This window comes from Synchiropus splendidus, chromosome 2, assembly GCF_027744825.2.
Source record: "Synchiropus splendidus isolate RoL2022-P1 chromosome 2, RoL_Sspl_1.0, whole genome shotgun sequence".
Lineage (NCBI taxonomy): Eukaryota > Metazoa > Chordata > Actinopteri > Syngnathiformes > Callionymidae > Synchiropus > Synchiropus splendidus.
The window spans coordinates 10,608,394-10,625,760 of NC_071335.1; the positions used below are offsets into that span (position 1 = coordinate 10,608,394).

The 17,367-nt window shown below is 42.1% G+C and overlaps 1 protein-coding gene across 1 annotated transcript in view; it reads left to right on the forward strand.

The window, feature by feature from the left end:
* The first annotated feature begins 1,944 nt into the window (after positions 1 to 1,944).
* The window catches only part of LOC128753297 (paired box protein Pax-5-like), a 32,893-nt gene continuing 17,470 nt past the window's right edge, over positions 1,945 to 17,367 (forward strand). The window contains exons 1-5 of the mRNA XM_053854871.1: positions 1,945 to 2,032; positions 6,201 to 6,531; positions 8,505 to 8,702; positions 9,573 to 9,637; positions 12,450 to 12,575. Of these exons, the coding sequence (XP_053710846.1) occupies positions 1,945 to 2,032; positions 6,201 to 6,531; positions 8,505 to 8,702; positions 9,573 to 9,637; positions 12,450 to 12,575 (808 nt within the window). The remainder of the gene's footprint in view (positions 2,033 to 6,200; positions 6,532 to 8,504; positions 8,703 to 9,572; positions 9,638 to 12,449; positions 12,576 to 17,367) is intronic.

Consider the following 17,367-nt stretch of genomic DNA (forward strand, 5'->3'; position numbering starts at 1 on the left):
CAAACTGCAGCTTCAGCTTTATAACAAGATATTTTAACAGCCAAGGGCTCATCATTTGGAAATATATTTGTACTCGAGTGAATCAAAGCTTCATTGGTGGTCAGCACAGCGCAGACAGGGTCTCATCTATATACAGTTTGCGATCAAGTATGGTGGCTGTTCCTGGATTTATTTTCCCATTTTATCTGACTTCCGGATACATACTGTCGCAGTATGACACAGACTTGCACTCATTTTCATTTCTTGGCCAATGTCAACCTGCCTCTTCTTCCCAGCATGCCAGGGTTACCAGAAGGCTTCTGAGTCCAGAGTGCTTAATAAATGACATAATAAACACTTTTATTTGAATGAAGTTGGTTTTCAATTGAACCAAACACATTTCAATGCATTGAAAACATTTACGGGTCAATGCAAGGACGCGTGTTAGATTTCTGCTCTCTTTTGACTTGTAATATTGTTTAAAAAATTAGAAGGGGTTGAACATTTAATGTAAACAGAGTTTTTTCATATGTATAATACCATGTCCGTTGTCTCTATTATATGCAGTACATGCGTCAACAAACAAAACAATTATTTAAAGACCTGTGAAGACCCCTGAGAAGATAATATTTTAAAAAATATGAACACGGTACTATGCTTAGATTAAAACATTAGTATATAGAGTTAGAATGTTGAGGGGAAGCTAGAGGAGGAGAAATATGGAATGCCAGAGAGACTATAATAGTATATGACTTTAAGACATATACTAACTCTATAAATCCAACAACATAAGCCAAAATCACTTCTTTGCAGCCTCATGCTACAGCAGATGAATAAAATGTGTTTCTGTAACGTACAGATTATTTGCATCTGCCCCATCAGTATTTATGGACTCTGAAAGTACATTCCCAACATATAATCCTCCACGTCCTGCTCAGTGAATGCTGAGGGCCTGACGTTAATGCGACAGTAAATACACAGATAAGTGAATAAATAGTTATCTGCTGCGTTTTGTGGGTCACCAGTCACTCCTCTCCATCTCTTTACAAAGCAAGCCCGGCCCAGATAGGACGGCTAAAAGGAACCATTCCATTTGCTCTTATCAGAGAGACAGAGAAGAGAGAGACCGTGAGGGGAGAGAGAGTCTTCTCCGCTCATACCAGCACCAAGGAATGGTCCTCTGAAATGACCTGCATAACTCCAATGTAATTCACTACAATGATGCTGCCAATGAAAGAGAGGACGCTTTTGTGTTGTGCACAAGTGTCTGTGCACATGTGTGTCATGTAGGTCAGTAAGATGTTTGGGTCTTGATCACACTGAAACGATCACAATAGCTGCTCTATCAGTTAATGTAGAAATAATTACGCTTTAGAGGGCCACTAAACTGTTTCCCGGCAAACTTACCTATTAACCCTTTGACCTCTTGGATTATCTAACAAAGCTTATGTGACGTTTTAGGGTCTCGACCCTGGGGCACCAGTTTAATGTTCACTCTTCTTCAATCAAAAAAGAATGAAAAAGGTCTACTTCTGAAATTCATTTGAAAAAACAACCAGAATTTTTTGCATGAAGCCCTGAGACTAGTTCCTCCATGCTCAAAAGCACAGTATATAACTAAAATATACATGTTTATTTTCTTTTCTTTGAATGGCCATAAAAACCCAAAAGTCAGCAGCATCTCTAAATATTGAATTCTCATTCAAATGCACAAATATAAAACGATGAAAAGATGGACGGAGCAAAAAAAATGTAATGACAATGCAAAACAGGGCACGTGCAGGTGCTGTGCCAGTGTTGTGAATTGTGAACACAGATCACTATTATAGTAGTCAATATTACATTGGCATTAGTTAAATGAAATGAGGAAAATGTGGCTTTTGAAGATTCATACTGAAGTATTTTCATAAATCAATTCATTTCATACATTTCTTGAGGGCTTCAGAAGGAATATATTGATAAAGCATGTCCGTCTATTCATCTCTTTTACAAAAGAGGAAGAGACAGCCATTGGGTTTCGTGGATGTGATCATGGAGGACATGGAGAGGACAGGTGTGAGTAGGGAGGATGGTCAAGATAGGTGATAGTAGAGGAGGCTGACATGCTGCGGCAAGAAGCAGAAACAAGTGGCTAATTATTAAGGAGATATGTCGTTTTCCATATACTCCTTAATACACACATGAGAAAGAAAGCGCTTAATCAGGAGAGCACACTGTGGTTTGCTTTTTTCAAGGTGCAAAACTGTGGACCAGTTTGGGTTTTAGTCAGTTTGGTGCGTTGAAGGGCAAGCATTTTGGGGGTGCAGTAAATACGAATAAATGTAGTTAACATCAGTTATTAATAGTGAGAAGAATTTAACAGACAGCAATGACTTTTAAACATGTTTCCAATGTAGATGTCCGTGAGTATGTGTAATCATACACACATGGCTGCATACCTGCTAAAGAATAGCAATAATAATAAATAACTTTCTCGACACAAAATTGAGACATCCTTGACTTCACATAGTCACCATTGTATTTCAACACTCTAAACAGGTTGAAACACATCCTCACTCCCATGGTGTAATATATTGACGTTGGGAAAGTGAACTTCAGCTTCCTCTGCTAACGCCAAAGGCAGCTTTGCTTATTGATGCATTGGGATTTCAATTGAAGCGCATGTAATGCTTTCCACTGCATATCCTGACACCATGGGCAGTACATCACTTAAAAAAAAGAGGATGGGTTTAGGTAAGCCATGGGATGCCACTCATTCTACATAAAAAATCATATCAATTTCTACTTAAAACCCCCCTGATGGCCGTGCGTTTCAGTCACTGTGACTTTCTGATGGCTGCGTCAGTAAGGAGGAGACCTACCTAAGGGGTTATAAATAGCTACTGACATCCAATGTGATTCAGTGAATAGAACCTCTGAACAACCTGGTCATTCCACACACTCCACCGTGTATGCAAGAAGGCAAATGTTTGTACTCCACTGAAAGGCTTATGTGTCAACATGCAAAAGGAAGGCTGATAACATAGGACACAGAAAGACTCAACATCTGTATGTGACACCATGGGAGTGAGAATGGGCTGGTTTTTTTCACAAGAGCTGTCTGTGGTCCTGAATATATGTACCATAAATTGGCTTTAAGAGCTTGTGTTTCTCAAAATTTGTAATGCTGCACCCCACTCTCATTTCAGTGGACGTGTCTCACTTTGCAGTTATTTCAAATTGTACGTAAATCCTGGGCCCCACTTGCCTGGGGATGGAAACACCATGAGCCACCATCGTTTTATATGAGGTCCGCCCTCTCTACTTTGTTGGAGACCAATGGTTTTTGCATCCAGCACCAGAGCTGGCTCTGTGCAAACGCTACATATCTCTGCTGCTGTGGCATTTGCTTGCTGGAGATGTTATTTTTAAAAGGGATAGTGTGTGATGAAAACCAACTCACATTAGAATGATTGCTGGAGCTTCCACTGGTCAATGTCAATGCTGCACAAAGTGCCTTACAAACAACAAAAGGAGGACTGATGTAGTGAGGCTACACTTAAATGAGTGGTTCATTCACAAGGAAAAAAACTGATTAAAATGCTTCAACTTACTACGACAGCATCACCTGATGATGGCTGATGATCGCATACTAGCGCCTGGGGAGTTGATCAGTGGCACCAACGTGTAAATTGCATTGCATTTTGTAAACATCTCCTTGGTAAATTACGAGGAGAAAACTCTAGACTGAGTGTAATCGGGGATCACTGGGATCTTTTAGTGAATCAACCCCTTAATGTTTGTTCTTCAACAACAAGTGAGCAGTTTGCTCTCTTCATTCTATTGCTTCTCCTGTGTTTGTGCGCTTTAAGTCATCGTGTGTTGCAACTGAAATACAGGCCATTCAGTTTTTAGCCTGTCATTCATACGTGTGCACAGTTATTACCAGTGTCTCATCCCAGAATGTGGGCAGCAGTTTGGAGTGGTAAGTAAATTCCAGCTGGCTTCACTCACACTAGAGCGTGCAGATCTGCTTGAGCACCTTCCACTCACGATCCCTGATTTAAACCAACCTAAGGCATTATCTGCAGCAAAACAATACAACTATGAAACAAAATAAGCTGTTTCTGGGTTATTTCCTCCAAACTATTGCTGTAGCAATTAAACTGGCATCCAAAGTTTGATAACTAACCCAAACAGTCTGTTGATGTGCACATGAGCAAGACATATTTAGCAACTGTCTCGTAACACAAATAAAACTATGAGAAGCCTACATTTTGTGTTGAATTGTGACAGCTTAGTTCACAGTTCCCCTCCCTTGTTCAGTGATCAGCGTCTCATCCAGACCCAGGGAATATCATTCATAAAATGCCCTTCAATATAATGGGTTAAAATATAAAAATAAAAAATATTGCTTTTTTTCTTGAGAGCAATCTAATGCTTGCTATTTAATGACACCGAATTGTTGCAAGTTGCAGTTCAGGTCAGTTGAAACATAAATAGGTTTTACGTGGTCTTGAAGCCTGCTGTCACAAAAGTTACAATGTCTGCTGTACGTTACAACTACCGAACAAATTTGTCGGATTACTGAAAACACAGGTTGCAGGTGCCCCTAAAATCATCAGGGAGGAATGGCTGGTGAAGTAGGTGTGAGGTGGGATATCACTAGAGTGCAAGTCAAAAATGACAGTTTGTTTTCCAGCAGAATAGTTTCATACGTCCACTCAAACCCAGCACTGGCTGGACTGGCCCCAGCATCAATGGACCCGACTACATACTCAAGTGTGTGTCGCTGGCACACATCTACATAATGGTATTTTATTACCTGGATCTCGAGCAGAAGTGTGAGTGACCACATGACGGACTGAAAATAGCTTTGTTATCATCTGGCCTCTTCCATCAGGTCCAGGCTATTTGTGAGGCCAGATGAATCTGTGTGAGATATAGTCGATGCTGATGGAAAAGGTGGCAAGCGGGTTCAGGGCACAGTTGAGCGTTTAAGGGGTATCCCTGCTGGGGTCATGTGTTTAAAATCTATTACCCCCAAAGCCAGGATTAGCCAGCGTGTGTGTGTTTCCCCTAAAGACGTAATCACTATGGTAATATAAAAACCAGTGGATTATGTGGCTCACAGAATCTGGTTCTTTTGCTTCTGTTTCATGGACGATGTCTGTCACTGAGGGCAAGTCTTTTTTTCCACTTGTGTACATGAGGTTTTAGTAAACAACAAATAATGAACAGCAGCAGCTGACTGGTTTTCAGGCCCTAAAAGTCCCAGTATTACTACTGATTTAAATTAGCAGAGAACTGCGTCTTAATTCACAGTAATAATCAGAATTGAATGGGTTATTCAAATCTGGTTTCTCTATTGAAGTCAAAGTAATGTAAAATCAATTACTCTCTGAATTAGTTAGGAGTTAGGGCACAGCAGAACAAGCCCTAATATTCACTTGCCATTGTTCACTCTCATACAACTACATCCACGACTGACAAAGATAGCCATCTGTAAAGAAAAGTTTTTTCTTGTGTTACTATTTTTTTTTGTCCGGAACACCAACTGTAGCTCTAAATCTGAGGAAAACTCAGTTTGTATGTAGATTTTAAATAGACAGATGTGTTCTATAATCTCGCGAAGAAGAATGTGCCTGAAAATTATCATAACTAGAAGAAAAACAAAATGATGCTGAAGTAGGCAAGAACTGACAGAAAAAGGTGTAATGGACAGTTTAGAGTGTAACTATAACCGGGACTTTGATGTAGTAGAGCATAGGTCAGCGGAAGGTGGAATGATTTGGTCAACAATTCCACTGTGAGCAGCTCAAGGAGCCAGACTTTTGAAGCGTGGTATAAACAGCCACAGCCACACTGTCGTCCATGATATGTGAACTGCCATGCTGTTGTCTATGACCGGTGGAAAATGTTTGGTACTACAGTACCACTGCTCTCCCGGCGTTGCCCTCGGAACTTCTGCAGAGGACATGTTTGTATCTGCCCAATGAGCAACCAGCAGTGCATATGTGCTCCCATTATACTGGTGCACACAAAAAATGCTGCTTGAACTAAAGCAAGATTTCTTTTCTTTTCAACAAATTTTAAAGCAGCTAAACGAACTGAAAGGTCATCTCATGTATAAAGAGGAAGTATAAAAAAATGGGGGCCAGGATAACATCAACTAAGACAGATGATTATTGAAAATGGTACCATTAACTCACCACCACAATTTTCTACTCTCTGTCCAAAAGAGAGGGGCCAGCTACTGTACTTCAGTCACTTTAGCCAGTGTGTCTGGGCATCCCCTCATCAGAGCAGTCTGAGATTTCCCTTGAGTGTGAAGCCCACTCTTAATAAAGTGCAAACCCAGAGCTCCTTGTGTCTTTCTACTTCACCTTCTCCTCTGTATCTTGCAGGACATGGCGGCGTGAACCAGCTCGGAGGTGTGTTTGTAAACGGCAGACCCCTCCCTGATGTAGTGCGGCAGCGGATCGTAGAGCTTGCCCACCAAGGGGTTCGACCGTGCGACATCTCACGACAGCTGCGTGTTAGTCATGGATGTGTCAGCAAGATACTTGGCAGGTAATTTGGGGGATGTTGCTGTCAGATAGTCGGTTCATTCATCTCCATCGCTTTGTTATAAATATCGAAGTTGCTCTGAAACTGCTATGTAACTGTAATAGTGACTGGAATATTTTTACATCCGATCACTACCCTCCAAATCTTTGCTAGTTTAGGGCTTCAGGAGCAACAATCAACAACGGAATTGAACATCTCCTCAGAGGAAAGAGAATGACTTCTTTCTGACTCTTTGAAACTTGATGAATGAGAGCAGAGCTGCGACCTACTGACTCATCAAGTGTTCTCCTTTGCAATTTGAACTGTCTGCATTTCCCTTTTCCAGCTGCCTTCATTTCAACATATATTCTTTCCAAAGCTTTTCTTTGAAATCACCTTTTCCCTTCCTCTCCATTTCCCTCTCTCTCAATATGCCACTGTCTCTGCTCTTTTCAAAGCGAAATGTGAAAGTAAATCCCTGCTCGTTTCGTCCCCTCCAGAAGAAAGAGGGACAAAAGAGAAAAGATTCATCACTTTTTGGAATTAGCATCAAAATGAAAGTGGCACCATATTCCGGCAGCCATAAAAAAAAGTGTACGAAACCAGAGTACGACAAGAACAAGGGAAGCGATCAAAGGCGGGGGAAGGCATGTTAAGGAACAAGTATGAGAAAAGAAGAAATGAGAGACCATTTGTGGGGACGGAGGGGAAGGATTAGCCACGGCGACCCTCAGCTATATCAAAAAATGTGTTGCTCATTGTTCCTCTCTCTCCCTTCTCCTACCTCTCTCTCGCTCTTTCTCTCCCCCCTGTGCTGGACGTTCAACTCACTGAAGCGTTACCGGGAAGGGGGAGGAGAGGGGATCGAGGGATGGAAGGAGGGAGGGAGGGTTGTTTTATCCTCTTCTCTCTGTCTCTGTGGTGCCAGAAGAACAAAAACACAAACTCTACCACCCTGCACGTGTGGGTTTGTGTGTGTGTGTGTGTGTGAATGTGTGCGTGCGTGCATTTGCTCACCGTCATGCAGATATCAATAACCACACTCGTTTATTCAGCAATGATTCACCTGTGAATAATTTAAGTACTTTTCCATTTGAAAATAGATTGTTTTTCCTTTAGCCGTGTTTATCCGCCTGCTGAGATTCATCAAAATGGGCAACACAAACACACCCACACCCACACACATAAATACACACAGAGTAAGAAAAAAAGCAAATTTTAAGAAACACACATCTTCACTGAAGAGATTACTCTAGTGTTCCCAGAAAGAGCAGGTCTGTGTGTGTTAGAGAGGAGGAGAGAAGCAGGTTTAAGACTGACTGACAGCTTGCATCCACTCTCAGCATCCCCCCTTTCCTGCAAGCTGTGTAGCGCACACTTGCTGCACCCCCCCAACTCTCCGCCTGCACCTTTAGCATGCAAATACATTCAGGAAATAGCCATGGTGGACAAACGCCCCCATCTTTGCACGCATGAACGTGTCACATCTATGTTGCAAAAGTATGAAATCATAATATGAAAATGACATCTGTTAAATGAGTCCGGCTGAAGCACCCCTGTTGTCATGTTGTAACTGCTAGTTAAGCCTCCCTGATGCCATGTGATATGTTGACATCACTAGTTAACACTGCCTTTCGAGCCTCTCTATGTCAATGTTCTTGTCATTGCACTTTGACATGCATCTCTTAAATCACATCCCATCAAGAAAAGCCAAATAAAAGATGCAAATACAAACGTCCCAAAGCACGTTTCCGCAGAACATCAGGTGTGCACTGCTTCAGGTTGGTGTGCTTCATGTTCTAGTTTCTATAGTAGGACCCCCACTCCCAAAACCCAATGTTAAGGAGGTGCTCATAATCTTCTGCTTTCTATTCTTCTGCTTTCTATTTCTATTCTAGACTACAGTCATCTAAGTAGGTCTACAGAGGTCTGGTATGAGTGGAGGTTGAGGTCACAGAAACAGGTGAAACATCTTAAGATACCCCTTTCATTCCCAGGTACTATGAAACAGGCAGTATCCGACCCGGCGTCATCGGGGGATCCAAACCAAAGGTTGCTACACCCAAAGTGGTCGACAAGATTGCCGATTACAAACGCCAAAATCCCACCATGTTTGCCTGGGAGATCAGGGACCGACTCCTGGCAGAGAGAGTGTGTGACAACGACAGTGTTCCGAGTGTCAGCTCCATCAACAGGTACGATGGTTGGTGTCTGTGTGTGTTTAAGCTTATCTCGCCTAGTGAGGTCCACTTTTTGGGAAAACCGCCCCTTGTGGGGCCTTTAGGCATTTGTGGGGTCCTTTCGCTGGACCCCACAAGGTTAAGCCTCAATTTGAGGATGAGGGCTTCAAACTAAGTGGGTCATTATAATTGGGTGTAAGTTTGCTTTAGAGTCCTGGTAAAGGTTAGCCACTTGTTTTGGATGGTTACGTTTAGGGTGAGAGGCTGGGGGCAGGGATATGTCAACGAGAGGTCCTCACAAAGATGGGAACCCTGTGTGTGTGAGTTCATCTATCGCAACAGGTGACTGTCGGAGGAGCACGGCAGTTTTATGCCGTGGTCTGTGCGTGTGTGCAGGTGTGTGTGGCGATGGAGAATAGCAAAGAGGCCCTGGTCTCCATATGCATGAAGTGGCTGCAGCTCAGTGGTTCAACACGATGGTACAATGACAAGCCTTTCCCCTGAGCACCGAGTCAGAGAGAAAGAGAGGAGCAGGCAGAGAAACGGGCAGACAAAGGGGGAGAAGGTGTATGAGAGAAGGGGAAGAAATGAGCTTTAAAGGAAGGTGAAGAGAATTGCAGGAGAGGAAGGGAGAGGGCAGGATGGGAAGGGAAGAGGGGAGGAAAATAAAAGAAAGGAAAGAGGAAGAGAAGACTTGCATGGGCAGCCAAGCAGGAAGTGTGAGGCCCCTCTGCCATGTTAGCCTGCCACAGCCACTTCACACACCCACACACACTTGCTCCCACGACGGTCATGTTCTCTTTGCAACTCACAATCTATTTTCTGCACACGCACACATATGCATGCACGCACACACACACTAATCTGTCTCCTCTTCTCCGGCAGGATCATTCGGACTAAAGTCCAGCAGCAGCCGGGCCAAACAGGCTCAGTGTCGGCTCACAACTTAGGTAGGTGTCTTCCCACCAAATCCCAGTCCTGACTGCCCAAGCAAATTTCTACAAAACAATTTAGATCTCTATAAGCCCATGGGATAAGCCCATGGATAGATGGAACCGAAAACTGGATCCACCATTTTACACAGACCATGTGAAGTTGGAAGGAAAAATCATCTTCACGCCTCTGCTTGCATGTAGGGTTCTCTGTGATAGTGCAGTGTTAAAAGTGGAGCTCAAACTTAGTCATCAGAGATCTTTTCAGGCGCTTTAGTTTTGACACATATAAGGAGCTGAAGGGCAGCATTTTGACAAATATTTGCACTGTTCTCTGAATAAAAAAATGCAGCTTGAAGGGACTGCTCGTGTCGAGTAGTTGGAGATTGTTTTGACATGTGGAGAAGAAGAAGACAACCCAGGAGGTTCATGGATACGATCAGTGTTGAGATGAAGAGGATAGTTGTGACTGGAGATGGGTCAAGGTGGTGCACCCAGAAGGAAATTGCTTGAAGAAGTGTCTTCCCTTTTCTAAGCCGCAGCTGTTGAGCTGTTCCTGGCAGGAAAAAAAAGTAAAATCTGCCAGAATTTCCACAATAAATCAGAATCAGAAAAACTTTATTCATCCTGAGGGAAATTTCGTTTCCACAATCACACTTGAAATGAATAGTGACCGAAAAATAGCACATGATAATTCTCCCAAATGTGTTGGAATGGATCCTCCATGCAGCATTGTGATATAAGACCAAAGAATAATACTGTTCCTTCTTTTACTCTGGTCACGGAGGTCCTGCATAAAGAAAAAATGATTATGTTCAAATTCCATCAACATGTTTATTTTTGGCTCGAGATAGTAAATTAAAATGCTTCTTTTCTTTTCACACTGCAGTGGATTATGTTTAGGTGTTTTCTCTTATCTCCATAATCGCGCATTGTCTATTAATCTAAATTAATTTCACACGCCCCGCTCCCCGACTTGTCTATTACACACGCGTTTAGCGCACCGCCACAAACACGCGCAGGGTGATGCAGTCAGACTCACTGATTATCCAGATAAATGGCTCCCACTCTCAGGCGGAAAATTGAACATTTGGATTTGCAGAAGACGGAAAAAAAGCATTACGGTTGAGATAAAAGTGAAAAGAAAGAGAAAGGAGAATCAGATAATTGAAGTGCTAAATCAAGTGATGGGAATAGAAGGGATATGCATTCATTATACTCTCCTTGTCGTTGCTGAAGGAAGGAGTGACGGTAGGATGGGACCTTGATCCTTTGCTTGTTGTTTTTACCCCCCTTCTTGGTCTGTGTTTGGGGGTCTGCAGGGAGAAAGGATTAGGATGTCTGTCACCCCACCTTTCTGTCCCTCCTGGGATACCATACTGTCACTCAGCCCCACGTCCGCCTACACACAGAGATAAGGGACGAAGAAGTGACTATATGTTTTGGTGTGTGTGTGTGTGTGTGTGTGTGCATACCACTGAGCAGTGACAAGTGTGTCGCTGTGTCGACCAGCGAGGAACTTGTCTCCTCCAGGGGAAGATTAAAGCCAAAGACACGGTGGAGTGAAACACTGACAGACTCCCGCCCTTTGTGCCTTTTTCTCGCTTCACTTTCGTCCGCCTAGTCAAGTTAGCAGAGATTAAGTGAATCAAGCAAAAGGCTTGTGAGAGGCGAAAAGAAAAGAAATATGAAGTTGGATCTGATGAGCCGGAGGAGTCACATCAATTTGTTTCACTGTAACAGAGCACGTTTCTTGTTTTCAATGAATGATTTATACAGAACAGTAGTCTACAAAAAAGACTTTAGATTCTATATAACAGAGAGGGGCAGTTTATCAGTGGCGAGGGACCGTCATGATGACTTCCTGTCTGAAAGTTACATTTGGAATATTGCCATTTGTAAGATTAACAATTAAATAAAGGGTATTGTTGAGGTAAACAGGTGAAATGCAGTAAGTAAAGATGGAAATATATTTGTAGACCCACCAAAAAGAAGGATGGCAGAAAAGTCAATTTTCAGGACGCAAATTATGTAAATAGAAAGTAAAGACATGATACTGTGAAGGAAACACACTGTTTAAATTTACTCTAAATATCTGTGTGAATTTAAATGTTCACCTTGTGTTTGCATGTACCTTCACCGGGCACATGAGTTAAACCCAAAAGCTCCACAGAGCCCTTGAAAAAGAATGACTAAATGATGCAAACCCATTTCCTGTAGGAGATGTTTGCTAAGAGGAAATAGTTTTTAATGGAAAAATGTTAACTAAAGATACTTTTAATCAAAAGCGTGTGCCACCTGTTCCCGTGCAGTAGTTTTTTTTTCAAGACGGTGATCTTGTGAAGATAAGAGAATCCGAACCAGAATCAACTTTATTGCCATGGTCAGTGGGGATCGCACCAACTAGGAAAGTGCTTTGGAATAACGTGCAGCCAAAAAGAAATAGCTGTTTTCAAATACGTTTTTGGATGGCAGTTGTGGATTCAGACACTTCAGACACTTCAAAAAATTTTGGTCACTCACATTATGAATTATGTGCAACCATTAATAGGACAAATTTGGGTAAAATGTTCTCATTGTTAGGAAACAAATATGCTCTAATGGTTGCACATAATTCATATGTGCCAATAATGTATATATATATATATATATATATATATATATATATATATATATATATATATATATATATATATATATATATATATATATACGTATGCTCTTTGCCTGCTTTCTGAAACGAAATAGAAAATAAATGGTGAAGAAGTTCAAATTACAAATTACATTGACATCTTCATTGGTACTAATTTGTCACATGATCTGTGCACAGCAACATCAGTGGCTGCCACTCAAGTCTCAGCAGTGACCAGTGACTCTGCAGGATCGTCGTACTCCATCAGTGGCATTCTGGGAATCAGTTCAGCAGCTGATGTCGGGAAACGGAAACGAGACGAAGGTGAGAACCTGCAACCTTTTTTGGTTCCTGATCATCGAGAATTAACAATGTGGGTCCCAGATCTTCTCTTTGAACTGGATTCATTGTGTCCTTAAAGACCAGCACTCATGAAGAAGCACAATTAAGAACAAACAAGCAGCGGGAGAAGAAGTTTCTATAAAAGAAGGACGGAGATGATTTCCTTTCTACTAAGCCAGACACTAAACCAGTTTCTTGATAGGTTTGGTGGATAAAAAAGCAGGTTTGAATTTCACTTTCAACATGGATCAGTGGTAAAAAAATACAGCAGAACCAACAGATGTTTATGTAAAACCAAACATCTTCATTCTGGGTTTTTCACTGGAGAGCTACCTGAGAGGAAGTTTATGCATACACTATCGATCACGCATGCTGTCAAAGTGGATCAATGCGGTGTGCATGATATTAGAGGTGTGCATGTGCGTGAGCAACATGTGGGTTCCCACCAGCGAGAATTGAATGTGTTGTTCCATATCTGTGTGTACCGTATGCTCACACGTGTGAGTGTGTCCACCACTGCCTGCTTGGTGTGTGTGCATGGACGTGGAGGTGTCAGCAGCATTAAAAAGCCATCACACAGACAGTCTCCTACGGTAAATGAGACAGGACCAGATGTCTGAGCGAGTGGGGGGTGACAAAATGTCACAGGGGACTCTCTTGCATCCTCTCCCTCTGTCTTTCACACACCTAAACATTCTTGGGAACACACACATGCATGCGCTCATCAGGCCTCTTTTCCCATTGCTGATAAATTTCCAAAATATTCCAGAAGAAAGCTGAATAATTCCCAGGTGCACTGTGAGCATCCTGATGTGCTCGGATACAGTCCACTTAACCATCAGCAGAGCAGAAAGACTTCAGACCTACTGGTGCGCAGGTGGTGTGTGTGTGTCTGTGTGTGTGTTCCACTTTCCATATTTGTTTGTAATAAAGCTTCACTGTTGTTTTTGGCGCCTGCATGTTGGTAAAACATTACCTTTGAACTGGCTTCAACTGTCCCCTGGACAATGCATTCTCACTTCCAAGGATACATGCGTACATGTTGATGTTAGTTGTTAACGCTGGTGTTTCAATGAGTCACGAGGCTTCCATCATGAGCCTTTGTTTCTTCTTCACGCAGCAGGAAATGAAACATGCTTCTATTCATTGTGTCAACATGCAATGCAGAAGACTGAGTTCAGCCTCAGTCTAGGACCACACGTCCACATCAAAACAGTCCATATATGACGCCTTAGGAGTTACAATGCAATGTTCACATCTGTATTTTGTCTCGGGAGTGGCTTGGAATTCTTCAGGCACAGTTTAGAGCAGGGGTGGGCAAGTTGGCCCTCAATGTTTGTTCCAACCGATCTGCAGCCCTTTGTGTAGCAGTTTGCCCACTGCTGGTTTTGAGTCAATGTAGGGCCAAGGTTTTTAGTGGGAAATTGTCCAGTCAGGTTGGAAGGGAGATAATTCCTTAGTTGAAGGGAGTCAAGGGTCTTGAACAGGCAGATTGGCACAGGTCTTCAGCTGTGCATATGCTGCTATGACCCAGATGGAGCTGAGCCAAAAGGAATCCATGTTCCTACTCTCATTTGTGATCACCAGTTTTGAGTCTAGATGAAAACTGGCACAAATGGATTTTCTTTAATGCTGTCGGTACATTCAAATTTTTAAACTCAATGAATGGCACTAAAATAGTATTACTTGCAATAATGGCAAATTTATCACACATTTTGTATCTATTCTAAATGTAACTTAAAGGAAGATGTTATCAACTCAGTGGCCAACATTTCCTCGTGCAAACATTTGTTTAGTCCAACAACCCAACAGCACAGATACTGTCAAGAACATTCTTCAGAATATCCTCAGACACTGAACAGACACTGAAGAGGCTCAGCAACATGCTGCAAGCACAACATTGAAAGCATTCATGGCCACTCTTTGTGTTGATAAACTCGTCCTTTAAGTTACATTTCAAACAGATACAAGTTGGTTAATGATCAATTTACTATTAATCATGAGTCAGATCATCTTCACTCAGATTAAAAATTTGAATCTATCGACAGCAGTCATTCCTCCAATTGAGGCTCTAAGCTGAGAAGCCAGTTGAGGCTACTACAGGCATCTAGTCAGAGAGATTTTACATCTCTAAGATGTTCTCTCTAGGAAGAGGTCTTTAGACCACTGCCAACCAAACTCCAGTATGCAGCAGAAATGGATGGCTGGATTGGAAACCATTAAAAGACACGAGTCAACCGAGTCATTTATATGAATAACAAAGCATACCCATGTTGAAATGCTGCACTCATCATGACTAAAAGAACAACTTGTTGGAAGAGAGAAGCGACAAAAACAACCCCTTCGTTTGTTTCAGACATAATGTCAGACTGACAGAATGAGTTGTGAATTATTAATTCCAGCTGAAGTTGACCTTTGAAAGTGCTGCATTATAGGACGTTTAATTGTTTCTTCTGTAAAAGTCCAGTGACATCACTGGCAGCCAAACACAGCCATCATCATTAATCCTATTAGTTACACTTGTCATGTTCTGGCAACCCATGTCAAAATGTCTGCAGTAACAGAAAGTTCATTATGGCTTCACTCACATTATATAGAGTAGGATGTAAAATAAGAAGCATTCAAGTCAAACGTGACCTCAGTCACGTAATTGGCTGTATTTTCTTGTCGTAACTTATAAACAGTGCTGTGCCGCGCGCCACTTGTGTCCTCAGTTGTGCTTCCGCGTTCCAACTTGGTGTTTCATTCCAACTCCAAAACAGCGTATCACTTCACGTTTCACTGAAGCGTTCACAGTGTAATTGAGCTTTGTGTTTCTTGCTTGGCTTTATCCGTGGTGTCTACGTAGCCCAGGTCTGCATGGCTGGCTCTGTGGTCTAATTAACAGCATTGCTAATCACAGCTTCCATTAGAGCATCCCCCGCTGGATAATGACACACACACACAGCGAGGGGCGACATGAGGAACAGCATGCGCTGATATGGACAGACACAAACACCAATGCCGGAAAAAAGCCTGTCCTCATACATCCATATGCTTGTCTCAACACACTCTTAGAGACATATCTACGGGATGGAGCATACAAACACTCACCATTACAAACAATACGATTTAGCTAGGAGAAACTTGGGTATATACTTTGATTTTTTTCCCATTAAATATGTTTCTGGAAAACATTTAGGCAGTTAGTTTGCTGTAAAATGCTACTAGAGTGTGCTCAGTTTTACTCCCATTTGGGAAAATAAACATATCTAAAACATTATTGACAGTAAGTGGGAGTATTTAGTTTCATATTCTAAAATAGCGACACACAGCAACCAGATTTGGAAGGCTCTTGATCCGATGTTGAAGACTTGCGGCTTGTTTGGCTCTAGGCAAATAAGCACATATTGAAAGAAATGACCGGAATATCACCTGCAGTCACTACTGACCTCTTGGTGAGCTGAAGGGAGGCTTCTCAATGGCAGGTAGATCATACAAGCTCCACACAAACGGACCCTAGTTCTGCTTCAATAACAACTTCCTTGTTACCCAATACAACAGATTTTTGGTTGTACCACAAATTACTGGACATAAATATTTGTTTGTTTCTGTGTTTATATTTGACTTTTCCAGTTGACTAGGTATTCAATGCATGCAACATAAAGGCCAATCTAGGCTAATCTAATTTAATCTAAAGGTCACAAAGGAGGTTCTGGCTGTTAACAGACTTGAGGGTATCTTTGCAGTGTGTTAGGGGTGAAAAATAGTGGCAGGTATTTTGTAGTGCTGGATATAGTGAGGGGCCTGGGAATGCATCATGACGGATGTAAGTTCATATGTATGGATCTGTGCGATGTTAAGCCCTGTGGTGACCTGTGCCCCCAGCCAAAGCAAGGGGAAGTGAGGGGGTGACTGGCTGCAGAATGTTGATGAATTGGGCTGAATGGAAGAACTTGACTTGTGGGGCCAAAAGGGGACTTTTGTCTCTTGACCTATTAGCATATGTAGAGGTGTGTGTCTGTACATACACATATATACACGGACTGTTGTACTTTCCAACTCCACATAACAACATGTAGCTTGAAACATTATGTGGGCGACTAAAATAACTTTGACAAAATTGAAAGAAATTTTAGTTGGTGGGTCAAACCTTGTAAGTTGACCTTTAACCCCCCTGTGCTTCCACTGTGACATTCTGCATCTAACCAGATAAAGAACCCTGGGTTGAACAAGTGATGAGGAAGAGAAGTGAAGAGGAATGGAGGAGGGAACTGTCGACCATTCACTCTGCAGCCCGAATCATTCCTGTAGCCAGAAGCCTTTGATCGTGGTTTGGATGCTTGATATGATATCACACTGAAATTGTCCCAAACTTCTTAGTTAGTCTGGATTATGAGCTCAAGACCAACTACACCAAAACAACTACCTTGACGGTCAGCAACCTACATATACAGTGTCCAAAGTCAATGTGGCCAGATGGACTACCCTAGCATTACACAAAAAGCACCACAAAATAGGAGTTAGAATGTGTTGACAAGACCACAGCAACACTGTTCTAATGAAAAGCAAGATTTTTCGATGGATAAATGGGGCCATATTTACCAAAAACAAAACATAACCCTGTGCTACCATTTCATTTCGCTGTTTGATGAAGGGAATGTTCATCAGAGCACCTAACAATCTCTCAAAATTCAGTCTCATAAATGGCAAGACCATGTAAGTGCAATGGTGATGACGAGCAAGGGCAAGGCTTGGAAAAAGAGAGGCGGAAGGGAGAGGAACAATGAGGGCT